Source organism: Mustela nivalis (genome assembly GCF_964662115.1).
Source record: "Mustela nivalis genome assembly, chromosome: 11".
Lineage (NCBI taxonomy): Eukaryota > Metazoa > Chordata > Mammalia > Carnivora > Mustelidae > Mustela > Mustela nivalis.
In genome coordinates, this window is record NC_139030.1 from 22674877 (window position 1) to 22701654 (window position 26778).

General features: G+C 38.7%; 1 protein-coding gene across 2 annotated transcripts in view; it reads left to right on the forward strand.

The window, feature by feature from the left end:
* THSD7B (thrombospondin type 1 domain containing 7B) overlaps nucleotides 1-26778 on the forward strand; it is an 824611-nt gene that overhangs the window by 761127 nt on the left and 36706 nt on the right. For both annotated transcript variants that reach the window (XM_082689340.1, XM_082689339.1), the window contains exons 18-20: nucleotides 10967-11108; nucleotides 13459-13574; nucleotides 15654-15771. In XM_082689340.1, the coding sequence (XP_082545466.1) occupies nucleotides 10967-11108; nucleotides 13459-13574; nucleotides 15654-15771 (376 nt within the window). The remainder of the gene's footprint in view (nucleotides 1-10966; nucleotides 11109-13458; nucleotides 13575-15653; nucleotides 15772-26778) is intronic.

A 26778-nucleotide genomic window follows, 5' to 3' on the forward strand; every position in this document is an offset into this window, starting at 1 on the left:
CAGCCTCCCCGGTGGGTGCCCTCTATGTTATTAGCCCCCTCTGTGGAACTTACAGCACTCTTCTTCTGGCAGATGAAGTGGTTCTGGCCAACCAATGATCAGATTCTCCTGAGAGGAAAGGGGCCCAAGGATCTTTGATGGGAGGGGAAAGGCAAAAATAGAGAGTGAGATCTTAGACACATTCTAGGTGCAGTGTTTAACCCCTTTTCTTTGGTTTATGGTCAGACTGGGAATGGTGGAAGGACACAAACATTAAAACAGTAACACAGAATTGAGTCTTTTTTAATCTCCTGAGTTCTGAAGAGTGGCCCAGCACTACTGCCCTGCTGGCAGACACCACACTCTCTGCTGAGGTTCTCCTTGCTGACAGCATCCTTGGGGGGCCCATCACACACCAGGAATTGCATTGCACTTTTTTGCATATGTTGGTTTGGTTTTTTATTTGGTTCTTGGATGGTTGGGGCTTAGAATGAAGAAAGATAAGTAAGATCACATAAATAAGAGAAGGAAGGGAGAAAAAGAAAGAAAAAAAGGAATGGTAGAACGATGACGTTGAGTTTGTGTGACCTCAATTCAAATGGCAGTTGTCACCTAGGGATCCTCCAGGTTAGTTATGACCATATGCTTCCTTGTTTCTTCATTAGCATCACCTAAATATTGGTGGGCCAGTACCACTTAAAATTCTCTTATTGACAAAAAGCTTCAAAATAATTTCACATTTATAGAAAAGTCACACCATCAGTTTTTAGGCTTGCAACATATACTTTATCTTTCCCTGCCCTGTACGTACAGGTACCACTTTCTCCACATGGACACACACACACACACACACACACACACACACACACGTATATATGAAAAAATAATGGTATACGTGTGCGTATATACACACTCTTTTTTCTGGACCACCTGCATATGTTGAAGGCATCATGCCCTTTACTCTCTTAAGATTGACTATTCAGGGGCCGCCTGGGTGGCTTAGTCAAATATCTGACCCTTGATTTTGGCTCAGGTCATGATTTCATGGTTGTGAGATGGAATCCACTTGACTTTCTCTTTCTCCCTAATATATGTGTATATTTTGTGTGTGTGTGTATACACACATATATATTTTTTACATATATAAATTGACCATTCAGTATGCATTTCCCAAGTATAGGATATTCTTTAACATAATCATAGCATAGGTAACAAATTCAGGAATACATCACCAACAATACTTGCAGCTAATCTGTGGACTGTATCTTCAAGTTCTCAATGGTCCCAATAATGTCTTTTCTAACAGTTATAGTCTGTTGTTTACAGTATCCAGACCATATTGCACTTAATGGTTGTACATCTTTGGTCTCTTCCATCTCTTTCTTTCATGACTTTGACATTTTTGAAAAATGTAGGTCATTATTTTGGACTGTGTTTGGTTATTCTTCCTTCTTCATTCCCAAACTTCAATAATAATGTAAGCAGATGACACCATTTATAAGACATAAATGGTGATTGGGTAGGCCATACATCATTCTTTTGTTCCAGGGTCTCTGACTGGGTTATGAATTTGTACCTTCACTACTCCTTAGTCATAAAATACCAACCAGAAGGACTATATGGGGATGTCCCTGACTATTATAAAATCTTCACCCAAACATCTTAGCCAAGCAAAAATCTCTAGATATTTATGTGTCATCCTAACTTCCTCCTAGCAGTAGGCCAGGAAAGCTTTACCAGGAACATTATTTCATGTTGATGATATGACAGCTTTTGCCCCTGCTCTTGTCAGTTTCATTACACTTAGACATGTGGCACTCCTCTTTCCAATTAACTCTCTAAATACGGTGCACCAGCCCCTAGAATTTGAGCATCTTTCAGGAACTATGTTCTCCTCAAAGGCAGGAAGCTAGGTTGTTCATCATCCTATCCATAACTTGACTCTCCCACTCTTCAGCCTGTGACTTTTCTTGCTTTTTGGTTAGTTTCTAATCCATAGTTCCTTGTGTCTGTTCTCTCTCTCCTTTTCCATCTCTAATTACCATTGTCCAGACTAAATTCTTCCCAGGTTAAAATAAATAGTCACAGTAACCAAGTCACGATTCAGCTCTCTGGTACATTGTTCTTCCCACTGTCCCCACCTCAACGTACTCCTCAAGTACCACTACTATACAAGTAGAATAGTTGCAGATCAAATTAGCCCTCCCCAATTCAAATCCTGGCTTGAGCACCTACTATGAAATTGTTATATTCTTTGAGCTTCAATTCCATCATCTGTAAAAAGGAGGGTATTAAAAGTATGCCTAGATCACCAGGAGGTTGAAGGGCTTCATGTAATAATCCCCACATAATGTCCACCATAGTACTCGGCATATGTTTGAACTCTAAAATGTTACCTGTTGGTATTTAGGGTTCAAGACAGCATTCAGAATATGGTTTCAGTCTCCACTGGTTATTATCCATTTAATGCCCCAAAAGACAAACAGAAGCTCTAAGACTATTCTGCTATATATAGGGTTATATGTCTTTTTGGACCACTCAGATCTGGGTTAAAGTATAGAATAAACAGAGCCCATCACTGTAGGGCCTAGAAATCCAACCTCTGCCCCTTCTGACTGACCAGTAACTTTAGTTTATGGTACTTTAATTTATCATCAGGTTTGCTATGATGTCATAGTAAATATTCCTTATGCATGCAATTCTTTACCTGTGCAAAATATATCATTAAGAGTTAACCACACTTGCAAATCCACAACTCTAAGAATTCAAAATGCTTACATTCATTAATTTCATTAAACTCACTAAGTATCCCAAAGCCACTTTAGTAGACAAAGATTTGAAATATATAGTAACATTTCCTTTATTTTGAAGATGAAAAACATCAGGGGTTCCTACTGATGATCTATAGGAGTTCATTTAAATTCTACATTAAATTTATATCTCCTTTTTTTCTATACTAAGAATATACTTTTTCAAGGACAGTGAAGATAAAAGAAACAAAATATATAATAATTACACATTTGCTTTGTTCCATGTAACACAGAAAACATTCTCAGAAGTATAATACTTCTAGGACCAACATGAGTACCTTAAAATGTCAGTATTTTTTCCATAGGCTTATGTTTTATATTTGAATTTTATCTATCTCTTCATGTAAATCCTACATGTAAATTTGGCTTACCACAAGTCCTTTTGGACATATAAAACTCTGTGTCCAATAAATCCCTAAGAAAGGATTTCTAGAAACCTCATTCCTTGAGTTCTTACATATTGTCAACAGTTTATGCATGGTATTTTAATTGAAAGCTTTGTTGGACATAAAATTCTTTGGATCATGTTTGTTTGTTTCTTTGTTTTCTTTGTATATCTTTATAATAACTCTGCAGTTTTTGATGGTATGAAGTTTCTTGTCTTAAAATCATATGCATGTGGCATCTGTTTTGACTTACTTTTCTATTTGTTAGTTTTTCTCAAACACTTTTATTTCTTGTTAAATGTTTTTTAATTTCTTTTTTCCATTTTTTGTTTTTCTTGAGCAAAAACAGTTGGTTTTTTGTTCTTGTATTTCTCCTAGTTTTATCTTCATTTCTCAAAATATTTCTTTTATTTCTACTTACTGAGTTCTATCACTAAAAGTCTGTGTTTTTCTAATTATTGTGTTTTTTCATATCTTGTGCCATTTTCTAAATTCTGATTTGTTTACTTTGAAATAGTGGTTTTCATCTGCTTTTCATGCATGTCTTCCTACTATACTTTCTTATCTATGGGTATCCTATTGTGACCTTTATTATCTTTTTTCATAATACTGTTATTTGGAATTTGAATTTGATATTTTCATTGCTTTTTGTTGTTGTTGTTTTGGGGCGGGGGAGAGTGAGAGAGACAGGAGGAGGGGCAGAGGGAGAGAGGGAGAGAGAGAATCTTAAGCAGGCTCCATGCCCAATGCAGAGCCTGAGGTGGGGCTGAATCAAAAGTGGGTTGCCTAACCAGCTGAGCCCCCAGGTGCCCTGTTATTTGGAGTGAGGTCAAATTTTGTGAACTTTTAGGAGGGAGCTGTGATTGAGGATTGTTTTTCCTAATTTCATTTTTGTGGTCCAGGGCTCATTTATTCTTTCTCTCTTTTGTTTTGTTTTTAGTGTTGAGAACTATAGCAGCTTCCTTTTTGAGATTTTCCGGATCCTGTGTCCTTCCCCCTTCATTTACTGGTCCTTTCTTTTCCTTCAGTGCTAGTTTCCCTGTTTTTCTCAATTTGGAAGCTCCTCCCACCCATTTCTCTTCAGTGCAGGAAACTGTCCCAGAAAGGAGTTTTGGCTTGTTGATATTACAAGTTCATTGGACTCATACTGTATCAACACCCAAAACCTCTCCACGGACCCCTTATGGTCACCTGCTTTTAGAGTATACAAAATCCTCCTGTGTTCAAGTTTAATTTTTCATTTCGGTGTTTTTGGGTATGTCAGATGCCTCTTTTTTACTTTCTGCTTATTGGATACAGATGTCATATATGTGCTGCAACTTCAGTCATTGGTCTCCCTGTTTATAGTTTGTTTATGGGGATAACTCCTCACTTAATTTTACTAAAGCATATTATCCATATGTTTCTGTCTTTGCTCTTCCTATTGGACCGTGTTATCCAAAGAACTTTTTTTTTTTTCATTTCTGTAACCATCTTCTCAGAATTCTTGAGAATATTTTTAAGCATAGGAGACATGAGTAACAATTCTTCAGGTCCAGATTTTTTTCCTATAGAGGTCTGGTCATCCCTTATCAACCTTTGAGAATCAGGGTTTCATTTTTTAAATTTTTATTTTAACCCCAGTATAATTAATATAGAGTGTTATATCAGTTTCAAGTCTACAAGATACTGATTCAACAACTCTACACATTACTCCCTGCTCATCACAGAAACAAAGTAAAAGTAAACTACAAACAAAATTAAAAGCCTACACCAAAATAAAAAGCTTTGGCATATTTACGAAAACTAGTAAAATACAAAGAGAACCTACTGAATAAGAGAAGATATATCTGATAGGGGCTAATATTCAAAATATATAAAGGACAACTCAACACCAAAAATACAAATAATAAAATTTTAAAATGGACACAATTTTTTTTATGTGTCTGTTAGTCATTTGTATGTCTTTTTGAGAGAAGTGTCTATTCATGTCTTCTGCCCATTTTTTGACTGTTTTATTGGTTTTTTGAGTGTTGAGTTTGAGAAGTTCTTCACTTGATCTTAGCCAAAAGGTTGAGAAGCGATGAGTTTGAGAAGTTCTTTATAGATCTTGGATATCAGCCCTTTATCTGTAATGTCATTTGCAAATATCTTCTGCCCACTTCCCAGAAGTGGGCTGCCTCTTAGTTTTGTTGACTACTTCCTTTGCTGTACAGAAGATTTTTATTTTGATGAAGTCCCAAAAGTTCATTTTTGCTTTTGTTTCATTCGCCTTTGGAGACATGTCTTGAAAGAATACTATGGCCAATGTCAAAGAGCTAACTGCTTATGTTCTCCTCTAGGATTTTGATGGATCTTTTCTCACATTAAGGTCTTTCATCCATACTGAGTTTATCTTTATGTTTGATGTAAGGGAATGGTCCATTTTCATTCTTCTATATGTAGCTGTCCAGATTTCCCAGCACCAGTTATTGAAGAAACTGTCTTTTTTCCATTGGATAATTTTTCCTGATTTGTCAATGATTAGTTGACCATAGAACTGAAGGTTCATTTCTGGAGTCTGTATTCTGTTCCCTTGGTCTATGTGTCTGTTTTTGTGCCAATACGATGCTATCTTTGTGATCATAGCTTTGTATGATATTTGTATTATAGCTTAATTGCAGGCAGGGCGATGCCTCCAGCTTTGTTTTGTTTTTCATCCTCGCCTTGGCAATTTGGGGTCTTTTATGAAAAAATGTTCAACATCACTAACCATCAGAGAAATACAAATCATAACCACAGTGATATACCACCTTACACCAGTTAGAATTGCAACAATTAACAAAACATCAATCAAATGTCAGTGGGGAGAGAGGGGAACAAGTTGCAAGTTGGTACAGGCATTCTGAAAAACAGTATGGATGTTCCTTAAGATGTTAAGAATAGAGCTACCCTATGACCCAGCAATTGCACGTACTGGGTATTTACCCCAAAGATACAGACATAGTGAAAAGAAGGGGCACATATACCCCAATAGCCTAACTATGGAAGGAGCCAAGATTCCCTTCGACAGATGAATGGATTAAGAAGATGTGGTACATATACATAATGGAATATTATTTCATCCCAACCATCAGAAATGGTGACTACCCACCATTTGCATCACCATGGTTGGAAGTGAAGGGGATTATGTTAAGTAAGTCAAACAGAGATAGACAATTATCATATGATTTCACTCATATGTGGAACACAAGCAATAGCACAGAAGACCATAGGGGAAGAGAGGAAAATCCAAAGGGGGAGAAATCATAGAGGGAGATGAACCATGAGAAACTATGGACCCTGAAAAACAATCTGGGGATTTCAGAGGGGGAGGAGAGTGGAGGCAGGTGGTAGCAGGGTGATGGGTATTGAGCAGGGCACATGCTGTGATGAGCACTGGGTGTTATACTTAACTAATGAATCACTGAACACTGCAAAAAGGACTAATTATGTACTATACAGTGACTAACCGAACATAATAAAAAAATAAAATGCAAAATCAAAAGAACAGACACAAGACATAAACAGACATTTTTCCAAAGAAGACATACAAATGGCCAATAGACACATAAAAATATGCTTAACATCACTAAGCATGAGGGAAATGCAAATCAAAACCACAATGCAGTATTACTTCACACCTGTCAGAATGGCTAGAATCAAAAACACAAACAAGTGTTGGCAAGGATGTGGAAAAAGAGAATCAGAATTTAATTTTACTAAAAATTTTCTTACAAAGCACTGTGTGGTATCTTGCAAATCTTTTTTACACCTTTTTTCCAAATAAGAAAAGTCAATGGCATTATATATCCATATTTGCCTCATGAGAGATGTGGAGAAAAATAGTCTTCTAGCTTCTCTCAGTGGGACTAATCAATGAAATGAAGGAGAGACTATCTCAGAATGATCAAATAAATTCTATAACAACAAAAAGTATGCATTTTCTGTATCTTGTGGGAGTTGACAAAGCCAGACCTTAAAATTATGCTGATTTCCAGACAGGAAGTACGCTGAGTGACTAAAATGCACATATACCTGGGTTTATGTGTGGTTTTATTAAATGGTGTTTGTTAGTAGCTAAGTATTAGAAAAATATCAAGTTATACCTTTGTATTTGGTTTTCTTTAAAATATCTAGATTAACTGTCATCCTTTATCTGGGTAAATAAAAACTCATTTGTTGATGTGTTTTATTAAGTTAATGATGGATGCTATTATTTTGTGAACTATCATCTAGAATTTATAGAAAATGTGTGAGAATAAGAAAAAAGATTACATTCTCTTTTTATCAGATATACAGATATATGGGGAATTCTTACATTTTGGCACTATGATGGTAGTCCAGGGTTGACCATTTGTCTACTAATGGTAGCTTAGAAATATCATCTTACTGCCTCAGAAGAACCAAGTTATCCCACATAGCAAGTATTTATTATTTACATTCTTTATGCCAAACTTGGAACAAATGTCCCAGAAAATTAAGTCATGGACTCTCTTCAAATAGCCCATGGGAAAGAATGAACACACATTGATACATGTACAAGTGCAATGGGAAATGTGGACTTAATGACGATATTCCATTTTTATGGGTATAAGGGAGTCACTGAAGGTTCTCAGATGGGATATCTGATTTAATTTTGACAGTTGAATACCAATATTCAGGTTAGGTCCAAGGGTAAAGGCCCTATTGTTAGAGAGAACAAAAGGTATAAAAGCACAATGTCATAAGAAAGGACTGAACTTTAAGGTAAGTGCTGGTTTTCAAAGGTAATAAGTTAGAAAATCTAGTCTCATAAAGGGGGTTTATTTACCAAAGACTAACTGGTTCTTATTGGTCATCTCTTTCACTAGCAAATAAACTTTAGCTATATAACCTTGATCTTTACACTAAAATTGATCCAAAGTTGACTTTGGGTTAGTTATACACACATCACTTTCTCACTTCATTTAGGAAATTGACAATATGTCTTTATATAAATACCCTAGAGGAGAGGAGATCCAGGTTTGTATTTGAGGAGTCTTGATCCAATAAAGAAATCATCCAGACATAAGCCTCCTTTACCATTCTTTTTTATTTAGCTCCACTCTCTTCTTCCTTGTGACCAAGTCATTATTTTATGAACTTCCTATAACCTGCCAATAGAAAGAAATAAGGAGAAAACACTAACCTACCTATCACTTGTTAGCAGTTGCTAGGGCATTTTTTTAAGTGGAACGTAAAAATATTGCCTAAGATTAGATTGGATTGTGTTTGTGGACTCCAGTCATCCACACTTTCCCCTCTCTATTTCTGTGGATAGAAAATTTGTAGAAGAGTTAGCTGCAGTGTTGGTTTTCAATATATTTATTTCTAGAAAGTAATTACCAAGGTCTACATGATTGTGAATGATTATGCTCAACTGAATATTTTAAAAAAAATTTATTAGAGAGAAAGAAAGAGAGCACAAGCTAGAGCAGGGTGGGCGGGGGGCACAGGGAGAGGGAGAAGCAGACTCCCCGGTGAGCAGGGAGCCTGACACAGGACTTGATCCCAGGACTCCAGAATCATGACCCAAGCCAAAGTCAGATGCTTAAAAGACTGAACCACCCAGGTGCCCTCAACTGAATATTTTAAAACCACATCCAGCAGAATTAGAGACTAATAGACAATGAGGTCTAAGGGAGGAAATGCCCAAATCTCATCAGGTTACATTCATGGCCTCTTTTCACTCAGGTTTAGATGAGGAGCTAAGATTTAGACTACATAAGTAAATTGTTCAAGGTGACATAATGATTTGATGTGTGCATGTGTTATTTTCTTTTTGCTTTATTTGATGGCTTACACTAAGCAGGTACATAAATCCTAACATTTATTCATTTGGTTCTCAACATCAAGTGATTTTTTTTTTTTTAAAGGTAGAAAATCAGTAGAATACTAATCAGGGATATCTACCTAGATACCTTCATTTTTCTTTCATTGGCAAATCATTTAAGTCCTTATTCCTTCTTATGAGAACAAACAATCAAACTAATTGGTAAACTAATAATAAATTATTGGTAAGGATTTAGCATGGGATTCATTTGCAGATAATTAACTATAATTACCAGGTTTCATTGGCCCATCTAAAGACAATTTGATACAATTAAAATGTAAAATTAGTTTACGAATATTGACAGATTATCCAAATATAAAGTCACATGCATAAAAAATGTGTTTCAGTGGCTCTACTAAATATTTAAAATTAGCAGAAAATTTTGTGGCATTTTTTGCATATTTCAGTGCAATCCAGTATTATCATTTTGATTAACAACCAAGATCCAGTTTACAGGTTGTATTCTTGCTATAATATCTGAAAACTAAAAGGAATAAAAACAAATAAAATATCCCAATATAGAAATTATTACTTTAGTGACCTTAATTAAGAGGCTTTTATTTCTCCTGTGGTTTAAGTATCTATTGCCTCTTTAGATTTGGGGTCTGGAATTGTGTTGTTGTGACCTACCTAATGGTATTTAGTGAACAATTACTATGTAAAATACAAACCAATATTTTTAGAGATTGACATGGGAAGTAGAAACCATGATCTATCATTGCCCTCAAAGAGTTTATAAAGAAAGGAAGGAGCCAGGATAATAAAGAAAGAATGGCAGTATCATAAGGGCTGGTGCAGCGCTTAAGTATATGGGTATGTGTATGTGTTCAGAAACAAATCCTATACAGTAATTCCTGAGCACAGGTAGAGAGTTGCTCAGAAAGGAAGAGAAAAATTTATCTTTATTAAAAGAAGGAGTATCGGGATGCCTGGGTGGCTCAGTCGGTTAAGCCACTGCCTTCGACCCAGGTCATAATCCCAGGTCCTGGGATCAAGTCCTGCATCGGGCTCCTTGCTCTTCGGGGAGCCTGCTTCTCTCTCTGCCTCTGCCTGCCACTTCACCTGCTTGTGCTCACTCGCTCTCTTTCTGACTAAATAAATAAAATCGTAAAAAAAAAAAAAAAAGAGGAGTGTCAATAAAGCCTTTATTAGAGTTCTGAAGGGGGGCGGGAGGGTAGGATTTAGGACAATTGAAAGATTATTCCAGTAGGGGGAGCTTGAAGGTTCACCATGGGTAGAGCAGCTGGATGAAATGTGGCAGACAGGTTTACCTGGCTCAAGGGAATTATGTGAACTGAAGCTAGAAGACGACCCATGGGCAAAGTGATAATTGCAGGAGTCTTTGAAGTTCACATCTATACATTCGTTTTGTGGAAAGGTCAGTACAACGGGCAAGGGGCTCATCCCCTGTGGGTCAGAGGGCCTCCCAAATAAAAGGAAGTTCTGGCATATTGGCAATAGTGATTTTATAATTCTCTTTATATACCTGTTTTGGGGTATATTTTGATTTTCTCATTAAAATGTTCTGTGTAGTTATTTCTATTGGGCTAGACTATCTGAGGGCAAAGGGACCTGGTCTTCCTTTTTTCATTCATTTAAACATTCAAAATGCACTTATCTCTTGCTATGTGCCAGGCTATTTGAGAGCATAGAAAGTGTTAAATTGATGAAAGTAGTGTCTGTGTGCCTCATTCTACATGGAAGATTGCAAAGTAGCCATCACTATGACATAGAAAAAGAGCTTTCAGGTGGGAAAAACAAAAAAACAATTTATAGTGAATCACAAAATGGTTTTAGTTTCTAAATATTATGTTTAACACCTCAGTTGTGTCTTCCCTGTAGCTGTTATACATGTGGCTATACATACACAGATAATCATATATAATTTGCCAACTAACTCTGGGCCCATTCTAACTCTGCCTGCCCTTTGATTTTCACAGTCATGTGATCCTCACTCAACGCAGAGAAGAACCCGCCATCTGCTAAGACCCTCACTGAATTCAAGGACATGTGCTGAAGACTCACAGGTGCGCCCTTGCCTCCTCAATGAAAATTGCTTCCAGTTCCAGTACAATCTAACAGGTACAGTTGAAATCCACAGCAAGGCTATTTCCCCTGAACACTGACACATATACTAATGGGAGAATATATGTGTGTGTGTGTGTGTGTGTGTGTGTGTTTTCTTTCTTGGGATTAAGGTCTGACAGTAGAGTGTGGGAACATATTGCATGAAAGGCTGAGGATTTGCCATTTCCAGTGTCCCTTCACAAAAGAAATGCCCACTCTTAGCATGTAGATCCAGCAAAGCCACCTGGAATCTATGAATTTCAAGATGCTTAGAAAGAATTGGTGAAGTTTCAGAATAGAGCTGAATTAAGCCATGATAAACCAAAACAAGAAAAATATGCAGCAGAGGATAATTTACCATTTAGGGAAGAATGTAGTCATGCTGTCATAGAATTTAGCTCTTCTATGGCCTTTATTATTTCAAGAAGTTCAAGTTTATAACGTACTTTGCTCTCTGGGTCTCAGGGATGTTTAGGAGCCACTGGGAATCCCATCGCCCCTCATTATTCAGCCACTGCTCAGGTGTGGGCACCACGGTGCCTAATACCACAGTCTGTTTAGTTACCTTGGTTTGCTACCTGTCATTACCTGCAGGAGCAGATATACAAAATACCACCAAATGTGGAGCCGTGTTAAGTGTCAGCACTGAATTCATTACTAACCACCAAACCACCACATGCCGACAGAGGCAAAGCAGCAGCCTCTTGTGAAACCAGTTCCCCACTAAGGTCACAAAGGCATGACTGAGATTTCCCATGTAGAAAACTTTATAGGGAATTCTAGGGGCCCATTTGATTGTCCTTATTGGCAAAAGATGACTTAGTGTGTTTGTCCTTTTTCTTTAGCTAAAGGTGCTTCAGATGTTTGATTTGTGTAGTAATTTTTCAGAAATACAGTATAATTTGTTATACTGGAAGAACATGTATTTAAAATACTGATTTTATGGGGTGCCTGGGAGGCTCAGTTGGTTAAGCAACCAACTCTTGATTTTGGCTCAGGTTGTGTGAGATTGGCCCCTGCGTGGGACTCTGGGCTCAGCAGAGAAACTGCCTCTCCCTCTCCCTTTGCCCCTCCCCGACTTGCACACAAGCACTTGTGCCAGCTTGCATTCTCTCTCTCTCTCTCTCCTTCAAATAAAATAAAATACTGATTTTATTACACATGGGCTTACTATTCCTGTTAAACTCATAGATCACTTATCAAGCTTTGAAGATGTATTTTTTAAAAGATTTTATTTATTTGACAGAGAGAGAGGTCACAAGTAGGCAGAGCAGCAGGCGGAGAGAGGGGGGAAGCAGAGATCCCGATGTGGGGCTCGGTCTCAGAACCCTGGGATCATGACCTGAGCCGAAGGCAGAGGCTTAACCCACTGAGCCACCCAGGCGCCCCTGAAAATGTATTTAAAGAGGTTCTCAATGTTTATCATCCAAGAGCATTCTTTGTAACTACACCAAAGTAAGAGGTTTTTTTTGTTATTGTTTTGTTTTATTTTGTTTTGTTTTGTTTAAGAATCAGATTAATTGGGACACCTGGGTGCCTCAGTCAGTTAAGTGTTTGCCTTCAGCTCAGGTCATTATCCCAGGGTCCTGGGATCAAACCCCACATCGGGCTCCCTGCTCAGCAAGGAGTCTCCTTCTCTCCCTGCCACTCCACCTGCTTGTGGGCTCTCTCTTTCTCTCCCTTTCCCTTTTCCCACCCCCCTTTCTGACAAATAAATAAATCTTTTTTTTAAAAAAATCAGATTAATTATAGGATAATTCATTCAAACTCCATTATCTGATTTATAATGCACCTATTCAAATCTATAAAATCTTCCCTCATGAGAGAATAATTTGAAAAAAGTAGATTTTTTTGTAATAAGCATATAGTCCTGAGGTACCTCTCTTTCCTTTCTGAGGCACCTTAGTGCCACTGTACTGAAGTATGAAATGATTTAAATGATTGGATTTATTCCTTGAAAATATTTTCAAGTTACATCAAACAGTAGCATTGTTTCTGGGTTCCTTTTCTCTCGGTTTTCACCCACAAACTGAGGATTCCAAACTAGTTTTCCTTTCCCATCCCAGTTAGTGCCTTTCCCATCCTCTTCAGTCAACAGGGACATGGTCTCTAACAAACCATTCAGCTCTTTACTTTTAGAAAGCAAACTTAGGAAGGTAACACACTTTTATTTGGTTGCTTATTAGTTTTGCAATGAAAGAATTGCAGGTGCTCTCTAAAGCCAGCTGCAAATGATTTTAGGGTTACACGTATATAGATATATATACACTGTCCTCCCTCACCAACGCAAATAATCAAAGGTTTGTTGTATTTTGCTCGCATGACCATAATTCTGAAATTCAGTGTGGTGATCCTCTACCTGTAGAGTGGAGCACATGCCAGCTGAGTGAAAATGCCACCTGTGGGCGAGGCGTCAGGACCCGCCTTCTGAGCTGTGTGCGCAGTGACGGCAAGCCAGTTGGTGTGGACCAGTGTGAGCAGGTAATGGGTCCATATTTATATTTCACATTTGAGGCTTTGTGTTTCTTAGTATTAGGCTGCAACCTTGATGCTTAATATAAAAGACAACCTGATTCCTTCTTGAAGCTTTGGTTCAGTGAGAGTAAGAGGGAACTGGTGTGGGGCAGTTATACCCCCTTAGTTTGAACTTGGTCAGAAATGACTGGGAAAGGTCCTTTTGCCTTGAGGAGAAGGACTCATTAAAAAATTATTGTTACTACTTTCAAGAACATATATAGATGTACTTGCTTAGTAGCAAACTATTCACATCCAGTGACTTGAATGTTTAGATAGGACTCTGTATTAGGCTGGTAATTTATTTGCATATGTGAATACTGTGCCTTGCCTATAAGGTGAACACTGACACTTGTTATTAGAATGTGCTGTTCATTTGTTTAGCAAATGGTTGCTAGATAAGTAGCACAGTTGTATTTTTCTTCTCAACCTAAGTTAAAATGCCTCCCTGCCAAGTTCCAGTTAGTGGGTTCTGAATTTTTATAATGTTATGTTTCCTTTCTTTCCTATGATAAACTATGTAGAGCTTGGGCAAAAGCTGTAGTCAAACCTGTTCCAAAGAGGTTGCATTTTAAAATCTCTATGGGGACAGTTTAATAGGAGTAAGGATGACCACATTCTCTCATACTGGTAGAATCACCAACACAGTCTTTGGAATAATTTGAAAATACAAGGTCAGTTAACTCAGGCTTCCACAGAGGCTTCCTAAACAAACTCACAAAATGAAAACTGGTCCCGTTTCTCCTGACACAGGAGAAAACCAAACTTCTCTTCCCTATCCTGACTGAAGTATTCTCCTATTAAGTAGTATAAAAACAGCTCTCTAAACAAACAGGACAGCCATAGACAATAACCCTGAGACCAAGCCATCTAAAATTAGATATCCTATTTGGTGAAATTCTAAAACTGGTTAAGACAGGGCAGAGTTCTGTTCACAAGTGTCAGTGCTTGATTTTAACATTTCATTTAACCTGTTTCTCCAAAAGTTGTCTGCTTTAGGAAAAATAAATCACCAATGTACAGCAATTCCAAATAAGTTAAAAATCTTACATTTGGTGTAATATAATAAATCTTTGCTTTTGATACAAAGTAAAATATAAACTATTCAGTAATAGAAAATAAGTTTCTCTGCTTTTCAAATACTATGTGTTCCATAAATATTTAAAGAATATTTAGTTTAAAGAAGTCCCAAATTATTAACCTATCTAGAGTATCCATGTATCTCAAATAGGTTGAAGATCCTATGTAGTAATTTCTCTATTGCCTATGCAGCATGTAATCATGTTCATCATCCATTTTAGCTTGGTGTGGACGTTGCTAACATTTAACATGTGTTGAATGTCAGAGTTTTCCTAAATAAGCACACAGTCTGTGATTTCTGTAACAGGATTTTTCATTATCCTTTCTGTGTTTCTTAGATGACTTATTTTCCTTCATAAAGATCTCTTCTAGTTTGGCCATTAAAAAAATCTACTAATTTTGCCTCCATGCTGGTTTAAGAAAGGACAAGAGGAAAATAAACTAGACCACCATTTTTTTTTTTCTTTGCGATTTAGAGTATTAGGTTATGTTTTCAACCTAATATGTGGTTTTTAATAAGCACATTTGGGTTGTTAATTTTGTTTTTATTCTTATTTATTTATTTACTTTTAGCCTAGATAACTGTTAATTTTGTGCTCTCTTTGTACTTTTGGCCCATCCAGAAGTGCAAGGTACCTGAATTTAATAGCAAGGCTTCCTCCTGCTTCTGTGCTTGCTCAGCGAGGATGTGTTCTATAACTGTCTGCTTTCCCAGTACCCTAACTGCAGGTCTATTCTATAGCTGAGGATTTTTTAAAGAAGAAATTTGGGCCAACAAACTTCTATTCTGTGAAGTTAGGACAACCATTTTCTAAAACTGCCGCCAGTTTATATAAGAAAGATATTTTTCCATACAAAGACATAGAAAGATTATTATCATAGAATAAAGTTTTTCCCATGAAAGGTGATTTGGTAGAACAGTGATAGGATTTCTGCATTAAAATCATATTTTATTTCCATCTGCAGCGTAACTTGGAGAAGCCTCAGAGAATGAGCATTCATTGCCTGGTGGAATGTGCGGTCAACTGTCAGCTCTCGGGGTGGACAGCATGGACTGAATGTTCAAAGACCTGTGGCCATGGAGGTATTTGGGTTCCCTGTGTTTGTCCCCAGTAAACACTTTGGATGATGATTATGATGATGATTTTAATTTTATTTTTTTAAACTAGGCTCCATGCCCAGTGTGGAGCCAAATATGCAGCTTGAACCTCACAACCCTGAGATCAAGACCCGAGCGGAGATCAAGAGTCAGTTGCTTCACCAACTGAGCCAACTAGGTGCCCAACAGTTTGGTTTTTAAATACCTTTCTGGATGCCATAGCTTGACAAATGGGCATAAGGCACGTTGGCCAGTTGGTGGAGGCAGTGTGAGGCTGACCCAGAGGGGAAGACAGATAGGACTTGCTTTGTATCAGTCCTTTCTGTCAAGGTAGAGGTTGCAAGCCTGACCTGGCCACAGTGGCAGACACCAAAAGAGCTGGTAGCCCAGCGGGACACTGTTTTTTCAAAAGGTCATAAATTCGAGGTACCTGGGTAGCTCAGTCAGTTAAGCATCCAATCTTGAGTTTGGCTCAGGTCATGATCTCAGGGCTCTGTGCTGGGTGTGGAGACTGCTTAAGATTCTCTCTGCCCCCCCTCTCTCTAGCTACCCCTTTCTTGAAAAAAAAAAAAAAAATACTGGCGTTCATAGTTTTTGAAATAAGTATGTCTTTTGTAAGTAATTTTGTGTCAGACAAATCCCCAAATCAAAATAGCTTAATATACCAGACTAGAGACTACTTTTCCGCTCATATAAAAGGGTTGTTTGCACTTTAGAAAAGTCAGTCAAGAACACAGGTTGATGGAGGATCTATCACTGTGACATGACCAGTTGTCTCTGGAGGGTGCCTTCCAGTGGGCTCTATGCAGGGTTTGATGGGAGGTAGCATACATCCCTTCCATCCATATTATACAAAATTTAGTGCCATGTTCCAGCTCAATGCAAGACGGTCAGGCAGCAAATGTAGTTTCTAGATGGCCAGTCACTTCTCAGAAATAGTGTTCACTATGGAGGAAAAGGAGTATAAATCTATAGTGAGCAGATAGAAACCATTACCACAAGTTTCTAGGACCTCAGTGGACAAATGATATACAATAGCAAGGAAAGGAAACTGATACTCAGAAGCTAGGCAAATGGATATATAGGTAGCACTCCAGCACCAGACTAAAGTGAGGTCCAAGACCTTGTCCCTGGAAAAGAGCTCAAGAAAATAATTAGAAAGCACAGACTTGTGGTTTAGGATAGGACTGTGGTTCTGAAAAAGATTCTAGCTTATTGTAAGGTAGATCTCAGATATTTGGAGTAGGGTCCTAGGGAAAAGTCTTGTTGTATGGTTAGGCACTAAGCAGAGGAGAAGGGAAGAATTGCAAGTTGCAGGAATCATGGAGTCAAAATGGAAGGAAGATACAAGAAGACCTGGATCTGATTGCCAACAAAAATATTTGGGACAGATTTCTAGAAGTGACTGGACTACTGGCACTAGGCTGATTTCTAAGCTACCTCCAAACAAGTCACTGGAGTTACAGTCTCAGTTGGGATTATCTGAGGAACTGGGGCAAGATGCAGCATGGAAAAGGGGCCCATATGTGAACTCAGCTATCAGATTTTGGAGAGGGCAGAGCTGAAAACAGTAGTCAGGATCTGTACTAGGAAAAATGTGGCTAAGGAAATTGAAAACTATTTCTGCAAAGAGCATCATTCGCAATGAAAATATGAGAGTCACAAGTCCAGTGGTGACATGCCATATCCTGTGCAATTGAGAGCCTGTAAAGAATCTCAGGAAACCAAATGGAAAATCTGAAAATTTCAGTGATTGACTGTTCCTCACTCAAATATTCTGATTGGCAGCATGATATAGTCTCCAGTGGGGCATCCACTTAAGCATTAGGTTAATCTAGGTTCAAGTTGGAGATGTTTAGGGAAATTACTTAATCTGATTCTCAGCTTCTTTATCTGTAAAATAGAATTCATGCACACTAAAGGTGATTTTCGTTAGAGAATTAAATAATATGAAGTATATAAACACCTAGTACAGTAACTGACACATCATGGGTGTTTACATTGTATGTTAATTTCCATCTCTATCTTCGTAGCTCCCAATAGTGGAGAGGGTCATCAGAGACTCCCTAGGATCTTTTAAGGATTATTCTATAGACTTAGGCACTCTGTCTCTCAACCTCATTTATCATCCTTTTACCCCACTTAAAAGCCACATATTATAGTCATAGCCCAAGTGTATTTTTATTTTTTAATTTTTTAAATTTTTTTAAAATTTTTTATTTATTTTCAGCATAACAGTATTCATTATTTTTTCACCACACCCAGTGTTCCATGCAATCCGTGCCCTCTATATTACCCACCACCTGGTACCCCAACCTCCCACCCCACCACCACTTCAAACCCCTCAGATTGTTTTTCAGAGTCCATAGTCTCTCATGGTTCACCTCCCCTTCCAATTTCCCCCAACTCCCTTCTCCTCTCTAACTCCTCATGTCCTCCATGCTATTTGTTATGCTCCACAAATAAGTGAAACCATATGATAATTGACTCTCTCTGCTTGACTTATTTCACTCAGCATAATCTCTTCCAGTTCCGTCCATGTTGCTACAAAAGTTGGGTATTCATCCTTTCTGATGGAGGCATAATACTCCATAGTGTATATGGACCACATCTTCCTTATCCATTTGTCCGTTGAAGAGCATCTTAGTTCTTTCCACAGTTTGGCGACCTTGGCCATTACTGCTATAAACATTGGGGTACAGATGGCCTTTCTTTTCACTACATCTGTATCTTTGGGGTAAATACCCAGGAGTGCAATTACAGGGTCATAGGGAAGTTCTATTTTTAATTTCTTGAGGAATCTCCACACTGTTCTCCAAAGGGGCTGCACCAACTTGCATTTTTACCAGCAGTGTAAGAGGGTTCCCCTTTCTCCACATCCCCTCCAACACATGTTGTTTCCTGTCTTCTTAATTTTGGCCATTCTAACTGGTGTAAGGTGATATCTCAATGTGGTTTTAATTTGAATCTCGCTGATGGCTAGTGATGATGAACATTTTTTCATGTGTCTGATAGCAATTTGTGTGTCTTCATTGGAGAAGTGACAGTTCATATTTCTGACAATTTTTTTTAAATTTTTTATTTTTTATAAACATATATTTTTATCCCCAGGGGTACAGGTCTGTGAATCACCAGGTTTACACACTTCACAGCACTCACCAAAGCACATACCCTCCCCAATGTCCATAATCCCACCCCCTTCTCCCAAACCCCTCCCCCCAGCAACCCTCAGTTTGTTCTGTGAGATTAAGAGTCACTTATGGTTTGTCTCCCTCCGAATCCCAGATTCTTTCATTGATTCTTCTCGTACCCACTTAAGCCCCCATGTTGCATCACCACTTCCTCATATCAGGGAGATCATATGATAGTTGTCTTTCTCTGCTTGACTTATTTCACTAAGCATGATACACTCTAGTTCCATCCATGTTGTCGCAAATGGCAAGATTTCATTTCTTTTGATGGCTGCATAGTATTCCATTGTGTATATATACCACATCTTCTTGATCCATTCATCTGTTGATGGACATCTAGGTTCTTTCCATAGTTTGGCTATTGTGGACATTGCTGCTATAAACATTCGGGTGCATGTGCCCCTTTGGATCACTACGTTTGTATCTTTAGGGTAAATACCCAATAGTGCAATTGCTGGGTCATAGGGCAGTTCTATTTTCAACAATTTGAGGAACCTCCATGCTGTTTTCCAGAGTGGCTGCACCAGCTTGCATTCCCACCAACAGTGTAGGAGGGTTCCCCTTTCTCCGCATCCTCTCCAGCATCTGTCATTTCCTGACTTGTTAATTTTAGCCATTCTAACTGGTGTGAGGTGATATCTCATTGTGGTTTTGATTTGTATTTCCCTGATGCCGAGTGATATGGAGCACTTTTTCATGTGTCTGTTGGCCATCTGGATGTCTTCTTTGCAGAAATGTCTGTTCAGGACCTCTGCCCATTTCTTGATTGGATTATTTGTTCTTTGGGTGTTGAGTGCTAAGTTCTTTATAGATTCTGGACACTAGTCCTTTATCTGATATGTCGTTTGCAAATATCTTCTCCCATTCTGTCAGTTGTCTTTTGATTTTGTTAACTGTTTCCTTTGCTGTGCAAAAGCTTTTGATCTTGATGAAATCCCAATAGTTCATTTTTTCCCTTGCTTCCCTTGCCTTTGGCGTTGTTCCTAGGAAGATGTTGCTGCGGCTGAGGTCGAAGAGGTTGCTGCCTGTGTTCTCCTCAAGGATTTTGATGGATTCCTTTCGCACATTGAGGTCCTTCATCCATTTTGAGTCTATTTTTGTGTGTGGTGTAAGGAAATGGTCCAATTTCATTGTTCTGCATGTGGCTGTCCAATTTTCCCAGCACCATTTATTGAAGAGGCTGTCTTTTTTCCACTGGACATTCTTTCCTGCTTTGTCGAAGATTAGTTGACCATAGACTTGAGGGTCTATTTCTGGGCTCTCTATTCTGTTCCATTGATTTATGTGTCTGTTTTTGTGCCAGTACCATGCTGTCTTGATGATGACAGCTTTGTAATAGAGCTTGAAGTCCGGAATTGTGATGCCACCAACGTTGGCTTTCTTTTTCAATATTCCTTTGGCTATTCGAGGTCTTTTCTGGTTCCATATAAATTTTAGCATTGTTTGTTCCATTTCTTTGAAAAAGATGGATGGTACTTTGATAGGAATTGCATTAAATTTGTAGATTGCTTTAGGTAGCATAGACATTTTTACAATATTTATTCTTCCAATCCAGGAGCATGGAACATTTTTTCATTTATTTGTCTTCCTCCATTTCTTTCATGAGTACTTTATAGTTTTCTGAGTATAGATTCTGTGCCTCTGGTTAGGTTTATTCCTAGGTATCTTATGGTTTTGGGTGCAATTGTAAATGGGATTGACTCCTTAATTTCTCTTTCTTCTGTCTTGATGTTGGTGTAGAGAAATGCAACTGATTTTTGTGCATTGATTTTATATCCTGACACTTTACTGAATTCCTGTATAAGTTCTAGCAGTTTGGGAGTGGACTCTTTTGGGTTTTCCACATATAGTATCATATCATCTGCGAAGAGTGATAATTTGACTTCTTCTTTGCCTATTTGGATGCCTTTAATTTCCTTTTGTTGTCTGATTGCTGAGGCTAGGACCTCTAGTACTATGTTGAATAGCAGTGGTGATAATGGACATCCCTGCCGTGTTCCTGACCTTAGCGGAAAGGCTTTCAGTTTTTCTCCATTGAGAATGATATTTGTGGTGGGTTTTTCATAGATTTCTTTGATGATATTGAGGTATGTGCCCTCTATCCCTACACTTTGAAGAGTTTTGATCAGGAAGCTGTACTTTGTCAAATGCTTTTTCAGCATCTATTGAGAGTATCATATGGTTCTTGTTCTTTCTTTTATTGATGTGTTGTATCACATTGACTGATTTGCAGATGTTGAACCAACCTTGCAGCCCTGGAATTAATCCCACTTGGTCGTGGTGAATAATCCTTTTAAGGTACTGTTGAATCCTATTGGCTAGTATTTTGTTGAGTATTTTCGCATCTGTGTTCATCAAGGATATTGGTCTATAGCTCTCTTTTTTGATAGGATCCTTGTCTGGTTTTGGGATCAAGGTGATGCTGGCCTCATAAAATGAGTTTGGAAGTTTTCCTTCCATTTCTATTTTTTGGAACAGTTTCAGGAGAATAGGAATTAGTTCTTCTTTAAATGTTTGGTAGAATTCCCCCGGGAAGCCGTCTGGCCCTGGGCTTTTGTTTGTTTGGAGATTTTTAATGACTGTTTCAATCTCCTTACTGGTTATGGGTCTATTCAGGCTTTCTACTTCTTCCTGGTTCAGTGTGGTAGTTTATATGTTTCTAGGAATGCATCCATTTCTTCCAGATTGTCAAATTTGTTGGCATAGAGTTGCTCATAGTATGTTCTTATAATAGTTTCTATTTCTTTGGTGTTAGTTGTGATCTCTCCTCTTTCATTCATGATTTTATTTATTTGGGTCCTTTCTCTTTTCTGTTTTGATAAGTCTGGCCAGGGGATTATCAATTTTATTAATTCTTTCAAAGAACCAGCTCCTAGTTTCATTGATTTGCTCTATTGTCTTTTTGGTTTCTATTTCATTGATTTCTGCTCTGATCTTTATGATTTCTCTTCTCCTGCTGGGCTTAGGATTTCTTTCTTGTTCTTTCTCCAGCTCCTTTAGGTGTAGGGTTAGGTTGTGTACCTGAGACCTTTCTTGTTTCTTGAGAAAGGCTTGTACCGCTATATATTTTCCTCTCAGGACTGCCTTTGTTGTGTCCCACAGATTTTGAACCGTTGTATTTTCATTATCATGTTTCCATGATTTTTTTCGATTCTTCTTTAATTTCCTTGTTGACCCATTCATTCTTTAGAAGGATGCTGTTTAGTCTCCATGTATTTGGGTTCTTTTAAACTTCCTTTTGTGGTTGAGTTCTAGCTTTAGAACATTGTGGTCTTAAAATATGCAGGGAATGATCCCAATTTTTTGATACCGGTTGAGTCCTGATTTAGGACCGAGGATGTGATCTATTCTGGAGAATGTTCCATGTGCACTAGGGAAGAATGTGTATTCTGTTGCTTTGGGATGAAATGTTCTGAATATATCTGTGATGTCCATCTGGTCCAGTGTGTCGTTTAAGGCCTTTATTTCCTTGCTGATCTTTTGCTTGGATGATCTGTCCATTTCAGTGAGGGGAGTGTTAAAGTCCCCTACTATTATTGTATTATTGTTGATGTGTTTCTTTGATTTTGTTATTAATTGGTTTATATAGTTGGCTGCTCACACGTTGGGAGCACAGATATTTAAAATTGTTAGATCTTCTTGTTGGACAGACCCTTTGAGTATGATATAGTGTCCTTCCTCATCTCTTATTATAGTCTTTGGCTTAAAATCTAATTGATCTGATATAAGGATTGCCACTCCTGCTTTCTTCTGATGTCCATTAGCATGGTAAATTCTTTTCCACCCCCTCACTTTAAATCTGGAGGTGTCTTCGGGCTTAAAATGAGTTTCTTGGAGGCAACATATAGATGGGTTTTGTTTTTATATCCCTTCTGATAGCCTGTGTCTTTTGACAGGGGCATTTAGCCCATTATCATTCAGGGTCACTATTGAGAGATATGACTTTAGTGCCATTGTATTGCCTGTAAGGTGACTGTTACTGTATATGGTCTCTGTTCCTTTCTGATCTACCACTTTTAGACTCTCTCTTTGCTTAGAGGACCGCTTTCAATATTTCCTATAGAGCTGGTTTGGTGTTTGCAAATTCTTTCAGGTTTTGTTTGTTCTGGAAGCTTTTAATCTCTCCTTCTATTTTCAATGATAGCCTAGCTGGATATAGTATTCTTGGCTGCATGTTTTTTCTCGTTTAGTGCTCTGAAAATATCATGGCAGATCTTTCTGGCCTGCCAGGTCTCTGTGGATAAGTCAACTGCCAATCTAATATTTTTACCATTGTATGTTACAGACTTCTTTTCCTGGGCTGCTTTCAGGATTTTCTCTTTGTCACTAAGACTTGTAAATTTTACTATTAGGTGACGGGGTGTGGACCTATTCTTATTGATGTTGAGGGGCGTTCTCTGAACCTCCTGAATTTTGATGCTCGTTCCCTTTGCCATATTGGGGAAATTCTCCCCAATAATTCTCTCCAGTATACCTTCTGCTCCCCTCTCTCTTTCTTCTTCTTCTGGAATCCCAATTATTCTAATGTTGTTTCGTCTTATGGTGTCACTTATCTCTTGAATTCTCCCCTTGTGGTCCAGTAGCTGTTTGTCCCTCTTTTGCTCAGCTTCTTTATTCTCTGTTATTTGGTCTTCTATATCACTAATTCTTTCTTCTGCCTCATTTATCCTAGCAGCTAGAGCCTCCATTTTTGATTGCACCTCATTAATAGCTTTTTTGATTTCAACTTGGTTAGATTTTAGGTCTTTTATTTCTCCAGAAAGGGCTTTTATATCTCTCGAGAGGGTTTCTCTAATATCTTCCATGCCTTTTTCGAGCCCAGCTAGAACCTTGAGAATTGTCATTCTGAACTCTAGATCTGACATATTACCGATGTCTGTATTGATTAGGTCCCTAGCCTTCGGTACTGCCTATTGTTCTTTTTTTTGTGTGTTGGATTTTTCCGTCTTGTCATTTTGTCCAGATAAGAGTATATGAAGGAGCAAGTAAAATACTAAAAGGGTGGCAAAAACCCCAGGAAAATATGCTTTAACCAAATTAGGAGAGATCCCAAATCATGAGTGGGGAGAAAGGGGATAAAAAGAGGTTCAAAAAGGAAGAAAGAAAAAAAAAAGAAAAAAGAAAAAAATGAATAGAAAAGGATTAAAAAAAAAGAAAACAAATAAAAATATAAAAAAGAAAAAATATATATATTAGATAACTAGTTAAAAAACGTTAAAAAACAAAAAGGTAAAAGTTAAAAAAATATTTTACCAGAAGGCGAGAACAAAAACAAAAAATGAAAAGAAAAAAATTAAATTAACTGCAAGACTAAAAAAATTCACAGGGAAACAGCCATGAATTCCGTGCTTTGCTTTCTCCTCCTCTGCATTCTGCTGCTCTCCTTGGTATTGAAACTGCACTCCTTGGTAGGTGAACTTGGTCTCGGCTGGATTTCTTGTTGATCTTCTGGGGGAGGGGCCTGTTGTAGTGATTCTCAAGTGTCTTTGCCCCAGGGGGAATTGCACTGCCCTTATCAGGGGCCGGGGTGAGTAATCCGCTCGGGTTTGCTTTCAGGAGCTTTTGTTCCCTGAGCGCTTTCCGTAGAGTTCCGGAGGACGGGAACACAAATGGCGGCCTCCTGGTCTCCGGCCGGAGGAGCTGAGAGCCCGGGGCCCCACTCCTCAGTGCGCCCTCAGAGAACAGCGCCCAGTTACTCCCGTCTGCCTGACCTCCAGCCTTGCTCCGAGCTCACCGAGCCTGTGACCGGTTCAAGGTAACACCGAGCTGCGAGCTCACTGTCGGCTCTGTCTCTGTAGCCGGCTTTCCCGTTCCAATACCCGCAAGCTCTGCGACACTCAGACACCCCCGACCTTTCTGTGACCCTGTGGGACCTGAGGCCACGCTGACCCCGCGTGGGCTTCGCCCCGGTTTAGCCTCTGGAGCGATGTCCCTCAGCGGAACAGACTTTTAACAGTCCTGATTTTGTGCGCCATTGCTCCGCCGCTTGCAGGGAGCCGGCCCCTCCCCTGGGGTCTATCTTCCCGTCGCTTTGGATTCACATCTCCGCCGGTCCTACCTTTTAGAAAGTGGTTGTTTTTCTGTTTCCAGAATTGCTGTTCTTCTTCTCTTCGATCTGCTGATGGATTTTCAGGTGTTTGCAATCTTTAGATAAGCTATCTAGCTGATCTCCGGCTAGCTGAAGCAGTCTCAGCCTGCTACTTCTCCGCCATCTTTACTATGCCTCTTCTGCCCATTTTTTGATATGATTGTCTGTTTTGTGTGTGTTGAGTTTGAGGAGTTCATTATAGATCCTGGATATCAACCTTTTGTCTCTACTATCATTTGCAAATATCTTCTCTCATTCCGTGGGTTGCCTTTTTGTTTTTTTGACTGTTACCTTTGCTGTGCAGAAGCTTTTGATTTTGATGAAGTCCCAAAAGTTTATTTTGGCTTTTGTTTCCTTTGCTTTTGGAGCCATATCTTGAAAGAAGTTGCTGTGTTTTTTTAAAGATTTTATTTATTTATTTGACAGACAGAGATCACAAGTAGGCAGAGAGGCAGGCAGAGAGAGAGGGAGAGGCAGGCTTTCCGCTGAACAGAGAGCCTGATGCGGGGCTCGATCCCAGGACCCTGGGATCACGACCTGAGCCGAAGGCAGAGGCTTTAACCCACTGAGCCACCCAGGCGCCCCCTAAGTTTATTTTTAAAATGCAAATCTGAATAGTTGTTTTCTTATGGACTTTTAAATCTATTAAACAGATACCCATGTGCCAGTTCTTGTTGAATGTGTTTGGGAGCAGCAGTGGGTGGAGGTACACACTTGCCTCTTCTCATGGATTTACAATGTAGCTGAACAGTAGACCATAAATCAGCAAAGACATAATACTGTATGTTGATGAGTTCACTATGGACTTAAACAAATGAGAGGTGGTTTTCACATTAGTGATGTCTTTTGTCAGAACAACTGGTTGCTAAGGAGTCCAGCAGTGACTCACCCTGGGTATTCCACAGCTATAAACACAGTAGTCTCGTCCTTATGGGTTTCTGGGAGGGGTCTCTTTTACAGTGGTGAAGGGTAGCATGGAAAAGTAGACAAAGGATGAAGTCCTGTACTGTAAACATGGTCCACCACGACCCGTGGGATCTCACCTATGCCTGCCTCTCTTTGCCCGTCACCCTCCCCTGATACATTGGCTCTCTCTGCTCTCATACAGTGTATTTCAGTCATCCTTGAGTGTGTGCTACTTTTCCTTATGTGGAGCATCTTACTGTCAACCCACTACTGCCTCCTACTACTCTTCTCATGCAAGAAGTGAATCATTTGTTATGTCTGTATGTCTGAAGGGCCAAAGACCCTGTTTGGGTTCTTCATGAGTGAATTCTCCCCAGTTCCCTTGAGCATATGTGTGCCTGACCTATTGGAGGAATTTCAGTTAATATCTGTCATTGCCCCTGCAGTTCTTCATTATAGGGGAAGAACCCACATACTGGATCACAAGCCCAAAGGCAGCCAAAACTGCCAGTGGATGTTTTCCTCACCCTCGAACTAAATGCACATGTCTTAGGTACCATTACCCAAGAATATGTTCAATGCAAAAGAGACAGACCTGTTTATTATTATTTTTGCCTGGCAGTCCTAATTCTGCCAGGTCAATGAAACATGACAGAGCTCTGTGTTATACTAATACACTACCTTTAAAAATAAGACCCTTAATTGTAAGTTTAATACCAAGTATTTAATTTTTCAAGCAGTTCTGTTGTGCTATGGACTCAGCAGCCTGTTTGTCTATTAGAAAGACAAAAGCAAACAAAAGAAAAA